The sequence below is a fragment of the Hetaerina americana genome, unplaced genomic scaffold, assembly GCF_022747635.1.
Source record: "Hetaerina americana unplaced genomic scaffold, ioHetAmer1.1.p SCAF_1, whole genome shotgun sequence".
NCBI classification, from domain to species: domain Eukaryota; kingdom Metazoa; phylum Arthropoda; class Insecta; order Odonata; family Calopterygidae; genus Hetaerina; species Hetaerina americana.
In genome coordinates, this window is record NW_027286069.1 from 74,058,903 (window position 1) to 74,074,597 (window position 15,695).

Genomic DNA, 15,695 nt, shown 5'->3' on the forward strand with positions numbered 1-15,695 from the left:
CTTTGATACTATATGGGGAGCACTCACTCTACATGAAGAATTTAACAACATTGGGATGTTAAATTGTGTGATCCCTTGGTGCTATTAGTAAAGAATAGGCTAATGTCTTTTTTGGGTTTCTCTCCACCCTTCCCCAATTCCCTAAACATCATACCCCTATAAATTACCCACCTAACCCTAATGGCAATAGTGGCCTCAGCTTTAATTGCCTCTCTTCATAACAACTACTACTTCTACATTCTCCAAGGGTATTTCACTTGATATTTGGGCAGAGGATATCTTCCCTCATTGTAAATCAGTAACCAAGTCTCACTGTTCTTATGATAATCATTGATAGATTTATATTGCAGCCAAAGTATCAATTCCGAATTCTTTTGCAGCATTTGATGAATTTCCAACCAACAGCAAGTATAATTAACTCTCATAAGCACTTTGAATGATAGGAAATGCTACCTGTTAGCATGATTATCTGTTCCAGTTCTGGTCCAAACACTTAGAAAAAACTTTTTACCAGTTTTGGTCTTTTTTGTGCATTTTTGAAAATATCAAAATAAAAATAGAATTGTGCAAAAGCCAAGTAAATTGTGCAAATCAACCAAAAGGCAAAATAAATGAAAAAAATTAGTTAAAATATTATTCATCTTATAAATGTAGTCAAACTTCACATTATGTTTAAGAGTGATATTGAGTTGTACAAAGGGATTTTTAGCATCTGTAAAATTTAAAAAAAGGTCATTGTGATTGAACTTTTTAAATTTCATGGTGCTAATACAATACTAAAGGGGAAATATGATGACAGGTTGTTATTGACATTATATGTTAGATATATATGTTCCATGCGTAAAATGGTTAAAAATTAATTCTCTTTTCTCTTGGTAATGCTATCATTTATTTTGTATCTGTTTTTTTGAGTGAAGGGAGATAAAATTCCTCCTTTATTTATTATTGCAGGAAACTAACAGCTTAGATTACCTCATTGGACTCTCATTGAGTGGTGCTACTAAAACTGGACCCATTATCAGTCCTGTTAAACCACTTATTCCACAGACCGAAAGTATCACATCCACGTTAAATCCAACCAGTACCAATACTTTCCCTAGTGCTATGAACAAGAAACCCTTAGCAAGTTCCATTCCCAATACGTCAAAGGTGCCATCTGCAGCAATGCCTAACCCTGCCTCATCAGCAAGTGCTGTTGCATTCCCATCAAATATCAGTCCAGCCCATACCAATCCTCCTGTTAATAAAAGAACTGAAAATCAATCTACAGGACCTGACAATAATAGTTCAGGGATGAACCTTGAGAGCTTAGAAGGATTAGTGGAGTCAGTTCTTATGGCTGGTGGTGGTGCTTCAGGAGGCAAAAGTGATTCTGATGGTGTTTCATTGCTTGAAAATGCCTTGAAGTCCCTCATACAACCAAAGGATCTGAAAGAAATTCAGCCAAATACTTTGTCAGATAAATCAAAGATAGGTTCAGTGGATGAAGAAGGTTTAAATGGAAGTGGAGATGATGCCATGGTAGGCTGGTCAGATGGAGAGGTAGAGGCTGCCGAGAAGAAGGTAGTGCCAACAAAAGTTACTCCTGAGATAAAGAATGAGGAGTCAACCAGAGTTCCCAATGTAGTAAAGCCTATTGGTGACATTAATATTCCCCTGCAAAGGATACGACCAGGTGAGCTAATTCTTTAATCTACATTCGGTGAACTTAGTTGTTACAGGACAATTTTTTCACTTCTCTTGAACAATTATATTCATCACTTAATTAAATTTTGAAATTGTTGTAAGTAAGAATACTTCATGTGCAATTTTTCCTTCCAAATTAAACTATTTCGAACTTCCAAGCTTTCAAGCATCTCTCCCAATCGCCATTGCATTCCTAGCCCTTAGATTGCATGCTGGAAAGAAAACCCTTTTTGCTTGTGGTGCTCCTTTAAACCTGAGATGATGCAGAAGGCAAGAAAATCTTTGGAAAATGAAGGTTTTGAGACCCTTAAATGCCAAAGGTTTCCAAAATTTTCATTATGTGGAATGAAATAAAATAATATTCCAATAAAATTAATGACTTTAAGGGGTTCCATTAGTATGAGTGATAAAAGTTATGATCCGAAAAATCAGGAAAAAAAACTTAAATTTCCGTTGAGCTGAAGGACACAAGTTGTCAAGTGAACTAATGGATTGAACCTTTTTATTTTTTAATCTTAATAATACAGAAAAAAGCTAGCCCTGGCCTCCAAAGAATTATGTTCAACCCATGGCTGAGTCTGATCTAATAGAAATGGAATTGTCTGTTATACATATTTATCCAATGTTCCTGCAAACACCACTTGAGACTTGTTAACATTTAACCATAGAAGTAAAGTTACCTTCTGTTGTGAAAATGTTCTTCGTAGGTGAATTTAAGCTTATAATCTAAGGACAGTTAACTATGTATCAACATTCTTTCTTTAGGGAAAACGCCTCCGATTGTTGCATTGGCTGGTGAGGATGGGAGTGGTATATCTGTGGAGTTGAGGTTAGGAAATGCTGAGAGTGGCCTTGATGGGCGTGAAGATATTTCTGTTCTTGTGGTTACTATTACCAGCCGTCTCGAGGCGCCCATTTCCAGTTGCCTTTTTCAAGCAGTTGTACCAAAGGTATGCACATTATTGTATTAAGAGCATGATTTTCTCAAAGAATGAGAAGGAATATTTATTGTAGTATGTGGCCATTAATTTTATTTTCCACCATTTATATGAGGAAAATAGAAAATTTTCTGTACATGAACTGTATGAGGGGGACCTGAAAATAATTGGACACCATTTTAAAAAATACTGAATTTACTTTTTCGAGTTACAAACATTAGCTACCTTAGAGGTACTCTTTAATAACACTAATATATATGCTCAAATGTTTTTCTGCTGTGCAAAACACCATTTGTACTTGACCTTTCAAATCCATTGCATTGCTGCCTTCAGTTCTCTTTTTTACCTTTGGAATTTTTGCAAAACATTTCCCATTCAGCTCCCTTTTCATTCCGGAGAATAAAAACAAATTACTAGGGGTGAAATCCAGTGAGTAGGGTGGGTGAGGAAGCAGTGTAATGAGGTTTTTTGCCAAAAAATTGTGCACGGTAATGGCTGTCTGAGCTAGAGGATTGTCTGGATGGAAGAACCAGTCCCGTTTCCCCCACAAATCGCAACATTTCAAGATTGGGCAATTTCAATGTTCAGCTAGTTCAGCAATAGTACACCTTCTATCCTTGTATACAAATGAGTGAATTTTTTCCATGTTTTCCCAGTCCAGGACGTGAAAAGCCAGCGTGGGCATTGAATGTTGCCGTGTTTGAGTAGTGAATACCAATGAAACGCTTGGGTCAAGGGGTGTTCTTTATAAGTTTTAGACAACATATCAACTACTTCCAATGTACGTCTACCGAGCAGAAAGCAAAATTTTAATGCTGCACCCTGCAGTCTGACTCAGGAGGTATTACTTAACATTCATCTAGTGGGAGAAACCTGAACTACAAGAGTGGCATGCACAGCAAATTCCATCCAGTAATTTTTGGGTCCCCCCTCATACAACTGATATAATCATGTGTTATGTAACATGCAGAACAGCTGAAAAAGTTTTAATGCATTTTCATATTAGCTACCTTTACTGAGTATCCTGGTGTTCCCCTTTCTTTTTGCTGGTGTTTCATACTTAGGATAGCATGTGCAATATTCCATTGGGTTTAATAACATTGGAGTATAGCAACATAAACCATTAAAATCCCTTGTAGCTACTGTACCAATCATCACTAATTCTGATGATATGTACTTATGCCAGTTGTAATATTCAATTAGTTTGGCGGGTTAGTAGGAAAGTATTTGTGGTCATCTGGGGAACAAATGGTACGTAATATGTACCTTAGTACTCTTTATTAAAATGTGGTTGGTAGAAACCAAAAGTTTTCAGTTTGAAAGATGAGAATTTTAAAAGTTTGCATTGCTTTCTTATGATGTGGAAGCTTATAATTGATTCTATTCTTTACTTACAAATTATAAGGTGAATGCTTGTCATTCTCTAAATACATGGACACATTACATAGATAAATGTAAACACCAAATGTTTAATCGTTAAGATAAATTTCATATTGAAAAAAAATTAATTTCATAGTAAAAAAATAAAAACAGTGGAATCCTCTTTTGCTTAGTTTGCATGAGATAAATGGAAAAGTGTATATTGTGGGAAAATATAAGTTGAGGATATTCGTAAGTGGCATGAACTAAAAGTAAATACAGTGGAAGCTTGCTTAACAAGCACCACATATAATGAATAATTCACATAACAAGCAAAAAATATTGTAAAAAAAAGTGACTCGCTAAAGGAGTGACAGGGAGAGGGGAAGTCCTGGATTGTGTGCCTGCTGCTTGTTCCACTTGCATCTTAGTGTTTCTTGTAATCACACATTTTCCCAAAATTGCATCCTGAAATATTATTGTGATTTTTTGTGTAAAGAGTGAAAACCCTTGCAAAAATGTTGCCAAAGAAATAGCCATTAAAAGACCACCATAATAGCCATTGAAGTGAAAATTCCTTGACAAGCAAGAAAAAGGTGTTAGTGTAGCTGAGCTATGATATACATACAATTGATTGACATTGGCGATTTGAGCCTTCCTCAAGAACTATGACAAGATTAAGAGGAGAGATGCTTCAAAGGTAGTGAAAATAATATCTTTGCAATGATTACTTATTTGAGAATAGTTGAAAGGCTGCTTCTCCTGTGATTTAGCAAAAAGCAATTGCAAGGCATTGCTATTAACAAGAACATAATTTATGAGAAATTGAAAGTGATTTTCTCTTAAAAGAAGATGCCAGGATTATCAGTGATTGAAGATGTATTTAAGGGAAGCTGTGGGTGATTGGAGAAGGTTAAAGAGAAGAACTGGTATCCACAGCATTGTGAATTATGGTGAAGCAGCAAGGTCTGGCACAAGGGCAGCAGAGAACTTAGTGGGCAACTTCAAGGAGCTCATAAAATCTGAGGGTTACCCGCCACGACATATTAGTAGTTGTTATAAAATGGCTCTCCTCTGGATAAAGATTCCAAATGAAACCTATATTACAGTAAAAGAGAATTCATAGTCTGGCCACAAGCCAATGAAAGATCATTTCATACTGATGTATTGTACAAATGCAAGCAACGATTTTAAAGTTGAACCACTGCCATTAGTGGAGTTTAGAAGTCCAGAAGAGCAGGCTAAATTTGATTTGTTTTCAAGAAATAGAATTCACATTCAACCTTGGTTAATTCTATGATAGAAGGAAAGATGAAGATGATTCATGATCCTAAACAATATATAATTTTCTTTGAATTAACCGTGTACATGATATAATTTTTTTGGAATGGAACGCATGATCATATTTTACATTAATTAAATGGGGAAATTGTTTCACTCAACGAGTGTTTCTGATTATGAGTAAGATACCTGAACAAATTATGCTCATTAAGCAAGGTGCCACCATAGGCTAATGTGACAATATAGAAAGGCTACCCTTATTGCATTGGCGCCATCGAGAAGTTCTCCTTTAATATCTAGAATCATAATAAAGAGTGAATTGAAAGGAAAATTAATCTTGTATTCTTTGAACTATATCACATCATAGCTATGGACATGTTGACAACTATTGATCAACTTTTCAACCAGTTAGAATCACTTTTCACCCTTTTTGAATCACTTCAGAAAGTTAAATATATAATATTATAGTGGATCAATTTGTCTAACTATTTGATGTTTTAATCTGACAAAGAAATTTTGTTCTCCCAGCTAAAATTTAAACTTGAACAATACCCTCTAACAAGGAATATTAATTGATTGTAACCACCCAGTCTGATCAAAACTGGACATTTATTTAACCCATAACAATGATATTTGGAATATTTATTCACATATTGTCCTTTTTATGTACAGGGTTGTCGATTAAGATTACTACCTGCATCTGGAACTGACCTACCTGCCCACAATCCATTCTTGCCTCCTGCAGCAATTACTCAGGTCATGCTCATTGCATCGGCCAAGAAGGTATGGCTTTAAATCTTAATCTTATATGTGCTGCAAGCTGTGACAATGGCTACAGTAAAACTAATTTTTGATATTCAAAACATGATACTACATGGTATCTGATTCCCTTAAATACATCCAAGTTAAATTGTTTAAATAACAGGCGAGAGGTATTACATGCTTCTCTATATTTTTAATAATTTTTTTCATCCTTGATTCATATAGAAATCAGGGTTGTAGTCAATTCTTTATCATTTAAAAATGTGTCTCACAGTTTATATCTTGCTAATGATCTTAATCATTTAATTCTGAGAAATATTTACCCCCAGAGTTTTCATGTCTGGGAAAGTATAACTTGTGAGTTGGATGTGCCAAATTCTTTGATCTGCTGCCTAGTTAGCCTAATATTTTTTTGCATGAAGTTTTTTGCATTCACACAGTTTTACTGCAGATAAGGTGGTAAGATATTCACTGAGATGACCATGTTTTATTATTGTCAATAATAAATAGTGTCCACTTAAATTATGCTTACATGAATTCTTAAAATTCTAATGACTTAATGTGTGAGGTATTTAAATTCCCTATATATTTCAAGCCTTTTCTTGCATGAAATTTCCTGAAATTGTGTATCACCTCCCATAATCAGTAATATTACTGCACATTTTGTGGAAACAAGTATTTATGCCTAGTCAGCTGATGCATAATTTGGTTTCAGGTGTAAACATAAGTTATCTTTGTTGGTTTTTTAATGGTGGTAACTGGATGGATTTTTCATGAATGATTACTGTGAACTTAGCCATTATAGTTAGTCAGGTGTGTGGTTATTTCTGAGGTGATTGCCCTTATGATAGCTATCAGTAATTCAAAAATCAACATGGTTTTTTAAGCAGTGAAAAGTTAACATTTATTGATGCGAATACATAATTATTTTCTTTTGTTGCAAAAATATTTTTTGCTTATTTATTTATGTTTTGTGAAGTTCAGGGAGGGATAGTTTCTTTGTGCAATAGCTTTTGTCAACTGAAAATGAGAGAAATGGGTTTAGAATTGCTAAGTTCATGGGATATCCAACTTCTGTTAATTATCAGCATTTTTATTTTATTTCAATCATTTTGAATAATATTTAATCAATATTCTGATGTAATAAAATTTAACTGACGTCTGTCACCAACTATGGCATATGTGAATGAGGCATATTGGAAAGGTAAGGGCTGTTTAGTCATAAAAAAATATATTTATCAGAAAAGGATTTTATTGCAAGTTTTAGTTTCTTATAAACCCACTTTACTTTTCTATATAATTTACATTCACTTCTAAGTACTTTTCGTAACGTTTCACGAGCTTTTTCAATTTCAATTATAAAATATACCTAATATCAAAATAACAAAACTTACTCTGATCAAATATTTTTTAACAAAACCTGGGAACATTTTTGAAAAAAAAATCTTGAGATTTTAATTTAATTGATTTTTATAGAGAGCTGTCAGAAGTGAAAGAAATACCTACATTTGAGAATGATGTAAATTTTGAAACCTTTAATTCTAGGCTTCACTGCATGTGTTTCGCTATCTAATGTTTATGTGTATTTTACTATGGGTGCCGAACCTTGGTCATTGGGATAAATCCAAGTTTTGTATAGGGAAATGATTGACTATCCTGAGGTCATTAGTTCTGTAGATACAAAATGATAACAATTTAAGTGAAGTGGAAAAGGATAATACATGGGTGAAAGTCGAATTGAATACATTAAACATTCAGTAATAATGACCTGACTTAAACATAGGTACTTGTTCGATTAATGTTTTGCATCAAACAAAATTAGTAGTCCAGTCATATGCTCTGGAGATGATTGTTTTTCTTCATCAGTGGGAACAATGCTTCCTACTAACAATTATTGAAATGGAAGAATCAATGAGAATTAAGTGTTGTGATTTCTTAAAGGTATGTATTAGCATTGAGTATCAAGAAAATGTATTAAATACATAAAAACATTATTTACTTCTTAAGTATGAACTTGTACCGAAGAATATCTCTTAAAATAATTTATTTATATCATAAATTTTTAATCGGGCAAGATTGAGACTCAGTAGTCACTTTTTCCACCTCAACCCTTAACGTAACATTGAAGATAATTACTAGCACCCAAGCTCTTGATGGAGGAAAACATGCCAATGTGGGAATCAAACATTTAACCTCTGGTTTGCCAGGCCAGAACTCTACCCTATTGCTTCTTGGGGGGAGTAGGGGGGGGGGGGAGTCAAATGAGAGTTCATAGCTGGTCAAATCTGGGGTTATCCCTATATCATTTACAACTGCCCTTATGTAATATTGATTTTCTTGAGCTTCAGCGATGTGATCATTTAACATATCTTCGCATCTTCTGTTTACCTCTGGTATTATCACTATCACTATTTTAGATGCGAATCTATTGGTTTCCATTGTTTTGATTTTATAACATTAAATTTCTCTAAGTTGTAAAATAGTCTATACTGAAAAAGTTTATTGTCTCATGTTTATTTAGCTCATGCACGGGATGGAAGTATTTCATTTGACTCTTTGTTAATTGTGCAAATGTATTTCCTAATCTTGCCTATTTAGTTGGTCATAATTTTACCATAATTATTCATCTTTGCTAAAGGAGATATCTATATTTTTACTGTGGCTGATATTTTTCGGACATTTTCAAGTTCATGTCCAATGGATTGAGAAACATTCCATTCCTACAACTTTCTGTCATAAATATGGGAGAAATATTTAAAGGCAACTCTTGCATTGTTGAAATAATGTTTAATTTGATCACAACATTGCAAAAATTTTCCAGTTACATGTACTGGTTTATTTCCAAAGGTGAAACAAAATCAAAATATTCACTGTTTATTTGATCAATTTTGAAACAGTGTATTTATGAATACACTTTTTTATTTAAATTTGTTACAAATTAACTTTTAAATTATTTTTAATGTTACATACATGGGGAACTACCATTTATACCCTTGTTTTCATTGGGATGCCCTTTATTTAAGTCCTTTGTGTAATGTATATGAGTTCCTGCCACTTATGATTGTTCACAGGAACCTATATGCCTGAAGTGGGTGCTTAGCTATGTAACTGAAGATGAGGAGACTGCTACAGAGATGGGAGAAGTTGAGAGGCTTCCTTTGTCATGAGACATGGACTTAGTCATGTATTCCTTGACCATGAGAACTGTTTCCACCACAAACTATCTATCATATTTGTCTTCTTGGGGTGATATTCACTGTGGGGCTGTTTCACCACATTAGTCTTTATCTTCTTATATTTCCCAAGAAATTATTTCTATGAATATTGTCTTCCTCACATATGTTTTTGCTTCTTTGAGTATTGATTGGTAATCACTGGTCTCTGAAAAGCTTCCTTGAGTTGTAGCACTTGTTAGTAATGATTGCTTTATCCTCCAAGCATCCTCATGGCTACCTCATGCTTAATGAAGAAATAAGTGTTATGAATCAACCAGACTTTAAAGAGGGTGCATCACTCTGTGGTTTCCTTGAGTCATGGTCAAAATATTTGTTTCACTTCATAGTATTTTCCTTTTTGTGCTATGATTTACTCAAGGTGAAGAAGTTTTAGTGTCACTCTTGCAAAGAACAAATTCATTGTTTTATTTCACCTGCTTATTTTGTTTGCTTTAGAATGTTTTAAGGTTATTGTTTTATGATGTGAAAATTGGTTTTGATGGGGCCCCTTGTGTTCTTGGTTGTTATTAATCTCATTTTATGTTACTAGTCTGCTATAAAATGTATATTGCATAGCATTATCCTAGTCGTCCAATACTGCTTGTTGACATCCATGCCTTTTACAGGTCTTGTGTTCTTGGATTTATAAAGCCTTAGACTGAAAATTAACCATTTGTTCTGTTTGACCATTATTATGGCTGCGATTCTTCCAATTTATATTCCTTATTAGGATTAAGTGTTTAAAAAGTTCAGGTTCAAAAATTAAAAATCTTATTTATTGAATGGGAATTGGATGAGGAGTTCAAATTTTTTTAATTTTTGACACCAAAATTATTGTTTAAATGGGTATAATTTTATTTGAAAGTCATCAAAATTGCTTACTGTATTTGATGGCATATAAGACATACTCTTATGGGGCTCACCCAGGGAAAAAGTTAAAACAGTCTCAGTGAAAGTGCGACACCCCACCAACTTGATTTATAGTTACTTTTAGTTTTAAAGTTTCAGAAAAGCCAAATATATGGTAATCTCAGTAAGAGGAGCACATGCTGCTCTGGTATAATCAGTTGTGATAAAATACAATCGACTAGGCTTTAAAGGCTCCCAACTTTTTCCACATCGCAGAAGTGAACGACATAATATTCATGTCACATAATAGCCATGAGCTCAATGATAACAATCCCAACTACAACATTCTTCTGTTGAATAATGCAAATGACAGGTATGTATAAATAAATGCAGTAAACTCTTGATTGTCTGTGTGTGAATTACCCATTTTGGATATCATTCATGACCCGCTCTTCCCAGCACCTTGAAAGGTTAATGAAACTGCATAATCATGTCACATCGTGATCGTACCATTAGTTATGAAAATAGTTGTCTTTTTTGACAAAATACAAGTTTGGAATACCTGGGATTTGGTAAAAGTTTTTAATTTTAAAGAATGAAAGGTTTCTAATGGTATTTAATGTTTTAATTGAAACATTTTTGAGCTATTTGTTCTGTTGATTTGTCAAACGTATCGATAGTACCCTATCATTATCATTTCCCTTGCATTCATTATTCATTCATTCCCCTGAGAATTCCATATCCTCCATTGAGGTGAATAAATACATAGTTTTACTATGCAACAATTAAGTCATTGACTACTTACACTCCAATATTTTATTGGTATCATATAACAAATATGAATCTGTGTCAACAATCCTATTTTGAAATTCATGCTTTGCCAGTCATTTGTTTTTTTCATGACTACGAGATTGGTTAAGCTTGCTGAGGAAAATATATTCTGCTGTACAGTTTATGATAGTCCTGTAAACTATAATTCCACCCTTATAAAAATGATTAAAAAATTAAAGAAAAGAATGTATTTTACAAGAATTTGCACAAGTGTGTGCAAGCTGAGACAAGAATTGCTGTTGTGAGGAGAAAAGTTGAGATGAAGCCACGAGTAAGGCAATGTTCTACTTCTCACAATGCCACTAGAAGGAAACACCTCTTTTATTGTGTTCTGTCAAGCAGTTCGCGCGTAGAAAGACCAGTCCCATCTTTTTTGTAGTGTTCTTGTACATCGCTAAAATATGCAAATTAATCACAAGGAATGAAAAAAGAGTCTCTTTATGTATTTGTTCATATCATGGCCATATTTTCTGTGCATTTTGCTTATCCATGCGTCATTGTGCATCAATTAGCACAGATAATCAAGAGTTTACTGTATAAAATCTAAAACTAATGAAGCGTAAGTAATTGTTATTGACCATTTGGGGTAAAAATAACATTCATTATTGAACGTTAACTCATGGTGTTCAACTTTCACATATAGGATGTGGGTAATTTTTTTAACCATAATTTTGAAAAAAAAAGGTTCATCTTATATGCTGTGAAATATGGTAATTTATGGTGATTTACCTTCTACATTATAGTATTTTCCGTATCTTTGGAGTAAAAAAAAATAATAATTGACTTATGCATATTATTTTATTTGCATATCTAAAAAATTCTTTTATTAAAAGTTGAGAATATTATGTATATGTTTTAGGTTTATGTACAGAATATAAAATATTATCAGTATTAAATTTTGGGTCTGGGAATGTAAGCATTAAAACTCTGCTAATTATGGAAATTATAAATACTCCTGGATTTTAACCTGCACTTTATCAATTGTTTGTTACTAATTCTCCAAATATATTTTGTAATATTTTTTCTGACAAATGTTTTTTGCATATATGCTATACTTTGTCCTGTGAATTTTAATAGACTAGCAAAACAAAGTAGTACCTTCTGACTAGCCAAAAGAATACTCTCCATTGTGCAATAAAAGCTTCATGCGATATTAAAAGTTCCTGAAGCATTTTATTACCCTAGTATTAAGGGTTGAAATACCACAAAAATGTGTGGTAATTTTTTTATGTTGAGTTCTGTTCAATTCTAAATAATTTTATTTTTTGTATTGAGTTCACCCTCTTAAAAATTATTTAAATTGGTTTTCTGTGATGAACCAATTTCAAATGCCCACTGTGGTCAAACTTTCAAAAACAAGTTGCATAGGTGATTTATTTTAAAGTGGATACATTAGTCATTTTTTTCCGTATACTGTGCTTGTATTTCTCAATTTGCTGCATCATGGGTCAAAAATCATCATTAGTCCAGCCGTTTGATAGGCCAATTGTTTTCAACCAGGAAATTTAGGAAAAGTGAAGGAATCTTTAAATTGGTCCGACAAAATTATGGAAGTCAGAAAACTTAGTTACAACACCCGCAAAAGTGAAATATTTTGAAGAAGAAATCTGAAATTTTTGTGATTATGACTTATGTGAATTTAAATCCAAGATACATTCTCTAGGTTATTTTCAGGCTGTATTCAGTTAGTACAATGGCTATAACGATTCTTCCTGGCGAGAGTCTTTTTAACCATAGTTAAGTAAATAATTATTTTGTGATGATTGTTTAACTTATTAATTCATAGTCTAGAAGCATATATATTGACTATTAATATTTTAATTAATGACATATAATATATTTTAATCATGTAGTTAAGCCTGGTTCAGCATGGTCTTCTGAAGTGCTATTTAAAATTTACCTGGTAAATAGTCAGTGTGCAACGATATCCACTAACCGTATGGAATGATCTCTCATCAATGGTGTAGGACTTGATTGTTATATTTATCCTGTGTTAGCGAACAACTGGTCCTTAGAACATTTTAACAAGAAAATATTGCTGGCATGAAAAACTTTTACCAGTTTTAAGTGTACAAATGCACTGAGCTCATCCACTTATATATAATGAATAAATATATGAGAAATTGTCAGCTAATGTCCATCTTTAATTCTTCAATCTTGCAAGTGGAGATACTTTGTTGCTTTGAGTATTTTCAATGTTACTTCGGTTTAAGAAACTCCTTCAGGGAAAACAGTGAGAAGGAGGGGGTGAAATGGAAGAGTAAGAGTGAATATATTTTGAGAGAGTAGGCTCAAGTATTCAGGGGAAGAGGTGAGCAGTTTAGGAAGATACATTCAGGCATCATATGAGGAAATTATTGTAGGATAGATGGTGGATTGAGAAATCTTTCATATTATTTGATTGTGATAATATCAAAACTTTCCTGTGTTTAGGAATAATCTGTGTTATACCTTTGAAAGTATGAATGAGCTGGTATTTTGGAGAGTGAGAGGGTAAATTTTGTGTTCCAACACAGCAGTGGAAGAACTATCTTAGATTTTGCTATCCTAGTATTTACAAAAGTTTTTCAAATCTGAGAGCAAGTGATGATAAATGGGGATTATTAGGGATGGAAATATTTTGATGCATGGAGGGTGGGGAAATAAACTGAAATCCATTTTATGGTCAGACTCGCAGACAGTTTCATGGTGGCATTTTATTCTTGTCCAAATGATGTGTCTCTTCTCTTGTACTTGAAGGATAGTGTTATAGGTATGCATTACCATTTTTATCATCAGTCTTCTTCTTCATACCCTCCAAATATCATCTGATAGTGCAAGAAACAAAATACATAAATTAAGAATTGTTCAAATAACTTTGTTTAGTGAATCTCTAATCAGAATCCTCCATTTTTACGTTGTATTTCAATCTGTGAATTTATATTCTCATTTGTTAACTGTTTGATGTGAATTCAAATTCATTTATATAATTTTTATAATATTTTAAATTCATTAGTAGTTGTTTTATTCCTTCAATGCATATTTACATTTTAAGTGCATACAAAAGTAACTTGTGATTTCAATTTAAAGTACTATTTTATTTATAATGTTGCATTAGTGTTGTTTAATAAGTAATGTTGCATTATCAACTGCAAAATTGGCTGCAGACTCTGTCGTGTGCACAGTGAACTACTTGGTCTTCAATGTAATCGCATTGGCTAAAGCATCACAAATTAAATTTTTTTCTTCCTTTATCATTTATCTTGATAATGAGCAGAATTGAAGGTGGGCTTACTATAGATACCGAATCCATAATAATGTTGTTCGGATGAAGTACCTGCATGGTGACTGTATGCTGTGTTTTATGGCCATATGTCACTTGGTATCATTGAATAAATTGGAGCTTTATCATGGAAGACTAATTGTTTGTGGGTTTTAATGACACAAATCATTTTTCCGGCATTCATTGTAGAGGTTGCATACATGTGTTCTATTATGCACAAACAATGTGTAGGTAAAAGTGTAATACTTGAGGAATTGGGATTTGAATTAGGGGCCCCCTTATGATTGTGCCCCCCCCTCTGAATTTTAACTGATTTTTGTTGAAAGTGAATGAACATAGAGGTAACTATGGTCCACCATTACTATATGTTGTTTTTGCTCAGATGCTGAGAAAATATAACCTGCACATCATCCAAGATTTGATTCACATTGATCACCTGATTCAAGATGTGAAAATTTCATTAGGGATTCAATTAAAATCTTAAAACCATGTGTAGGATTTCATTGAATTCCTTAAGCCTTTCCTTAATACAATAAATAATGCCTTTTCACCATGCTGTCAGAGCGAATCAAATGCAACTCTTAAACATACTCTAATAGGTAAGATTTGGTGCTTTCCCGGCGTATCTGCTTGATAAAGTTTTCTCGGGTCTTTGCCCGAGAAAACTTCATCAATACTCTAATAGGTGTGATCATTTTGAGACTAATGCAATTATAAAATGTTTTATGAGTTTAAAATTGTAGTAACTATTTATAGATGTGATTCCACAAAACTGAGGGACATGAATAATCATTAAGGAGGGCAAACATGCACTTTTGATTTGTTTCGACATTCTTTTGCAAATGCAGTGGCTGTTTTAGTTTTTGGGCGCTTTAATTTGTGGGGAAAAATAAATTTGTATGCATAATAGATACTACAGCAAATGATGCATTACACATATTGAGAAGTGCACTCTATGCTGCTTGAGCATAAAATTCCCATATCAAACATTTCCTTTGAAATTTAATTTGATTAAATTAAAAAGTTGCTTATCTAGAAAAATTGGAAGATTGTTTGAATTTGGGTTTTGACACTTGTACCTTGATCAAACTCTTGTTGCTCCACATCATCTTCTTAATATGCATGGATGTTATTTTCAAAGGTATGTTCACCCTGGACAGATCAATAGAATTCACCTTAGCCACCATGTGACAGTTTTTATGCATTACAATCTGTTGAAGTTGCTCACATCAATTCACAGAATAATATGAATAACCTTTATCATGCTTAATTTTATTAAATTAATATTCTTTTTACAAATTGAGTCACAAAATATGTCAAGAAATAATATCAATCAGCTGCCACTAAGGTGAATTTGGAGGTTTTTCAATTCGAATGCCAAGTGTAGTGCTCATGCATAGCTCAATTACAACTTTTTCTGATATACATTGGAAAAGTGGGAAAGGGGATGTGTGATTATGTATTGTCAATTATTAAAAGCATCAATGAATCCATTCAAGTGACCCACTTGTG

General features: G+C 33.2%; 1 protein-coding gene across 1 annotated transcript in view; it reads left to right on the top strand.

Annotated features, from left to right (window-relative positions):
- The window catches only part of Gga (ADP-ribosylation factor-binding protein Gga), a 31,853-nt gene extending 19,773 nt beyond the window's left edge, over positions 1 to 12,080 (top strand). Inside the window, exons 10-13 of the mRNA XM_071591485.1 lie at positions 952 to 1,675; positions 2,452 to 2,636; positions 5,937 to 6,047; positions 9,098 to 12,080. Of these exons, the coding sequence (XP_071447586.1) occupies positions 952 to 1,675; positions 2,452 to 2,636; positions 5,937 to 6,047; positions 9,098 to 9,193 (1,116 nt within the window). The 3' untranslated portion in view covers positions 9,194 to 12,080. The remainder of the gene's footprint in view (positions 1 to 951; positions 1,676 to 2,451; positions 2,637 to 5,936; positions 6,048 to 9,097) is intronic.
- Positions 12,081 to 15,695: the final 3,615 nt, after the last annotated feature.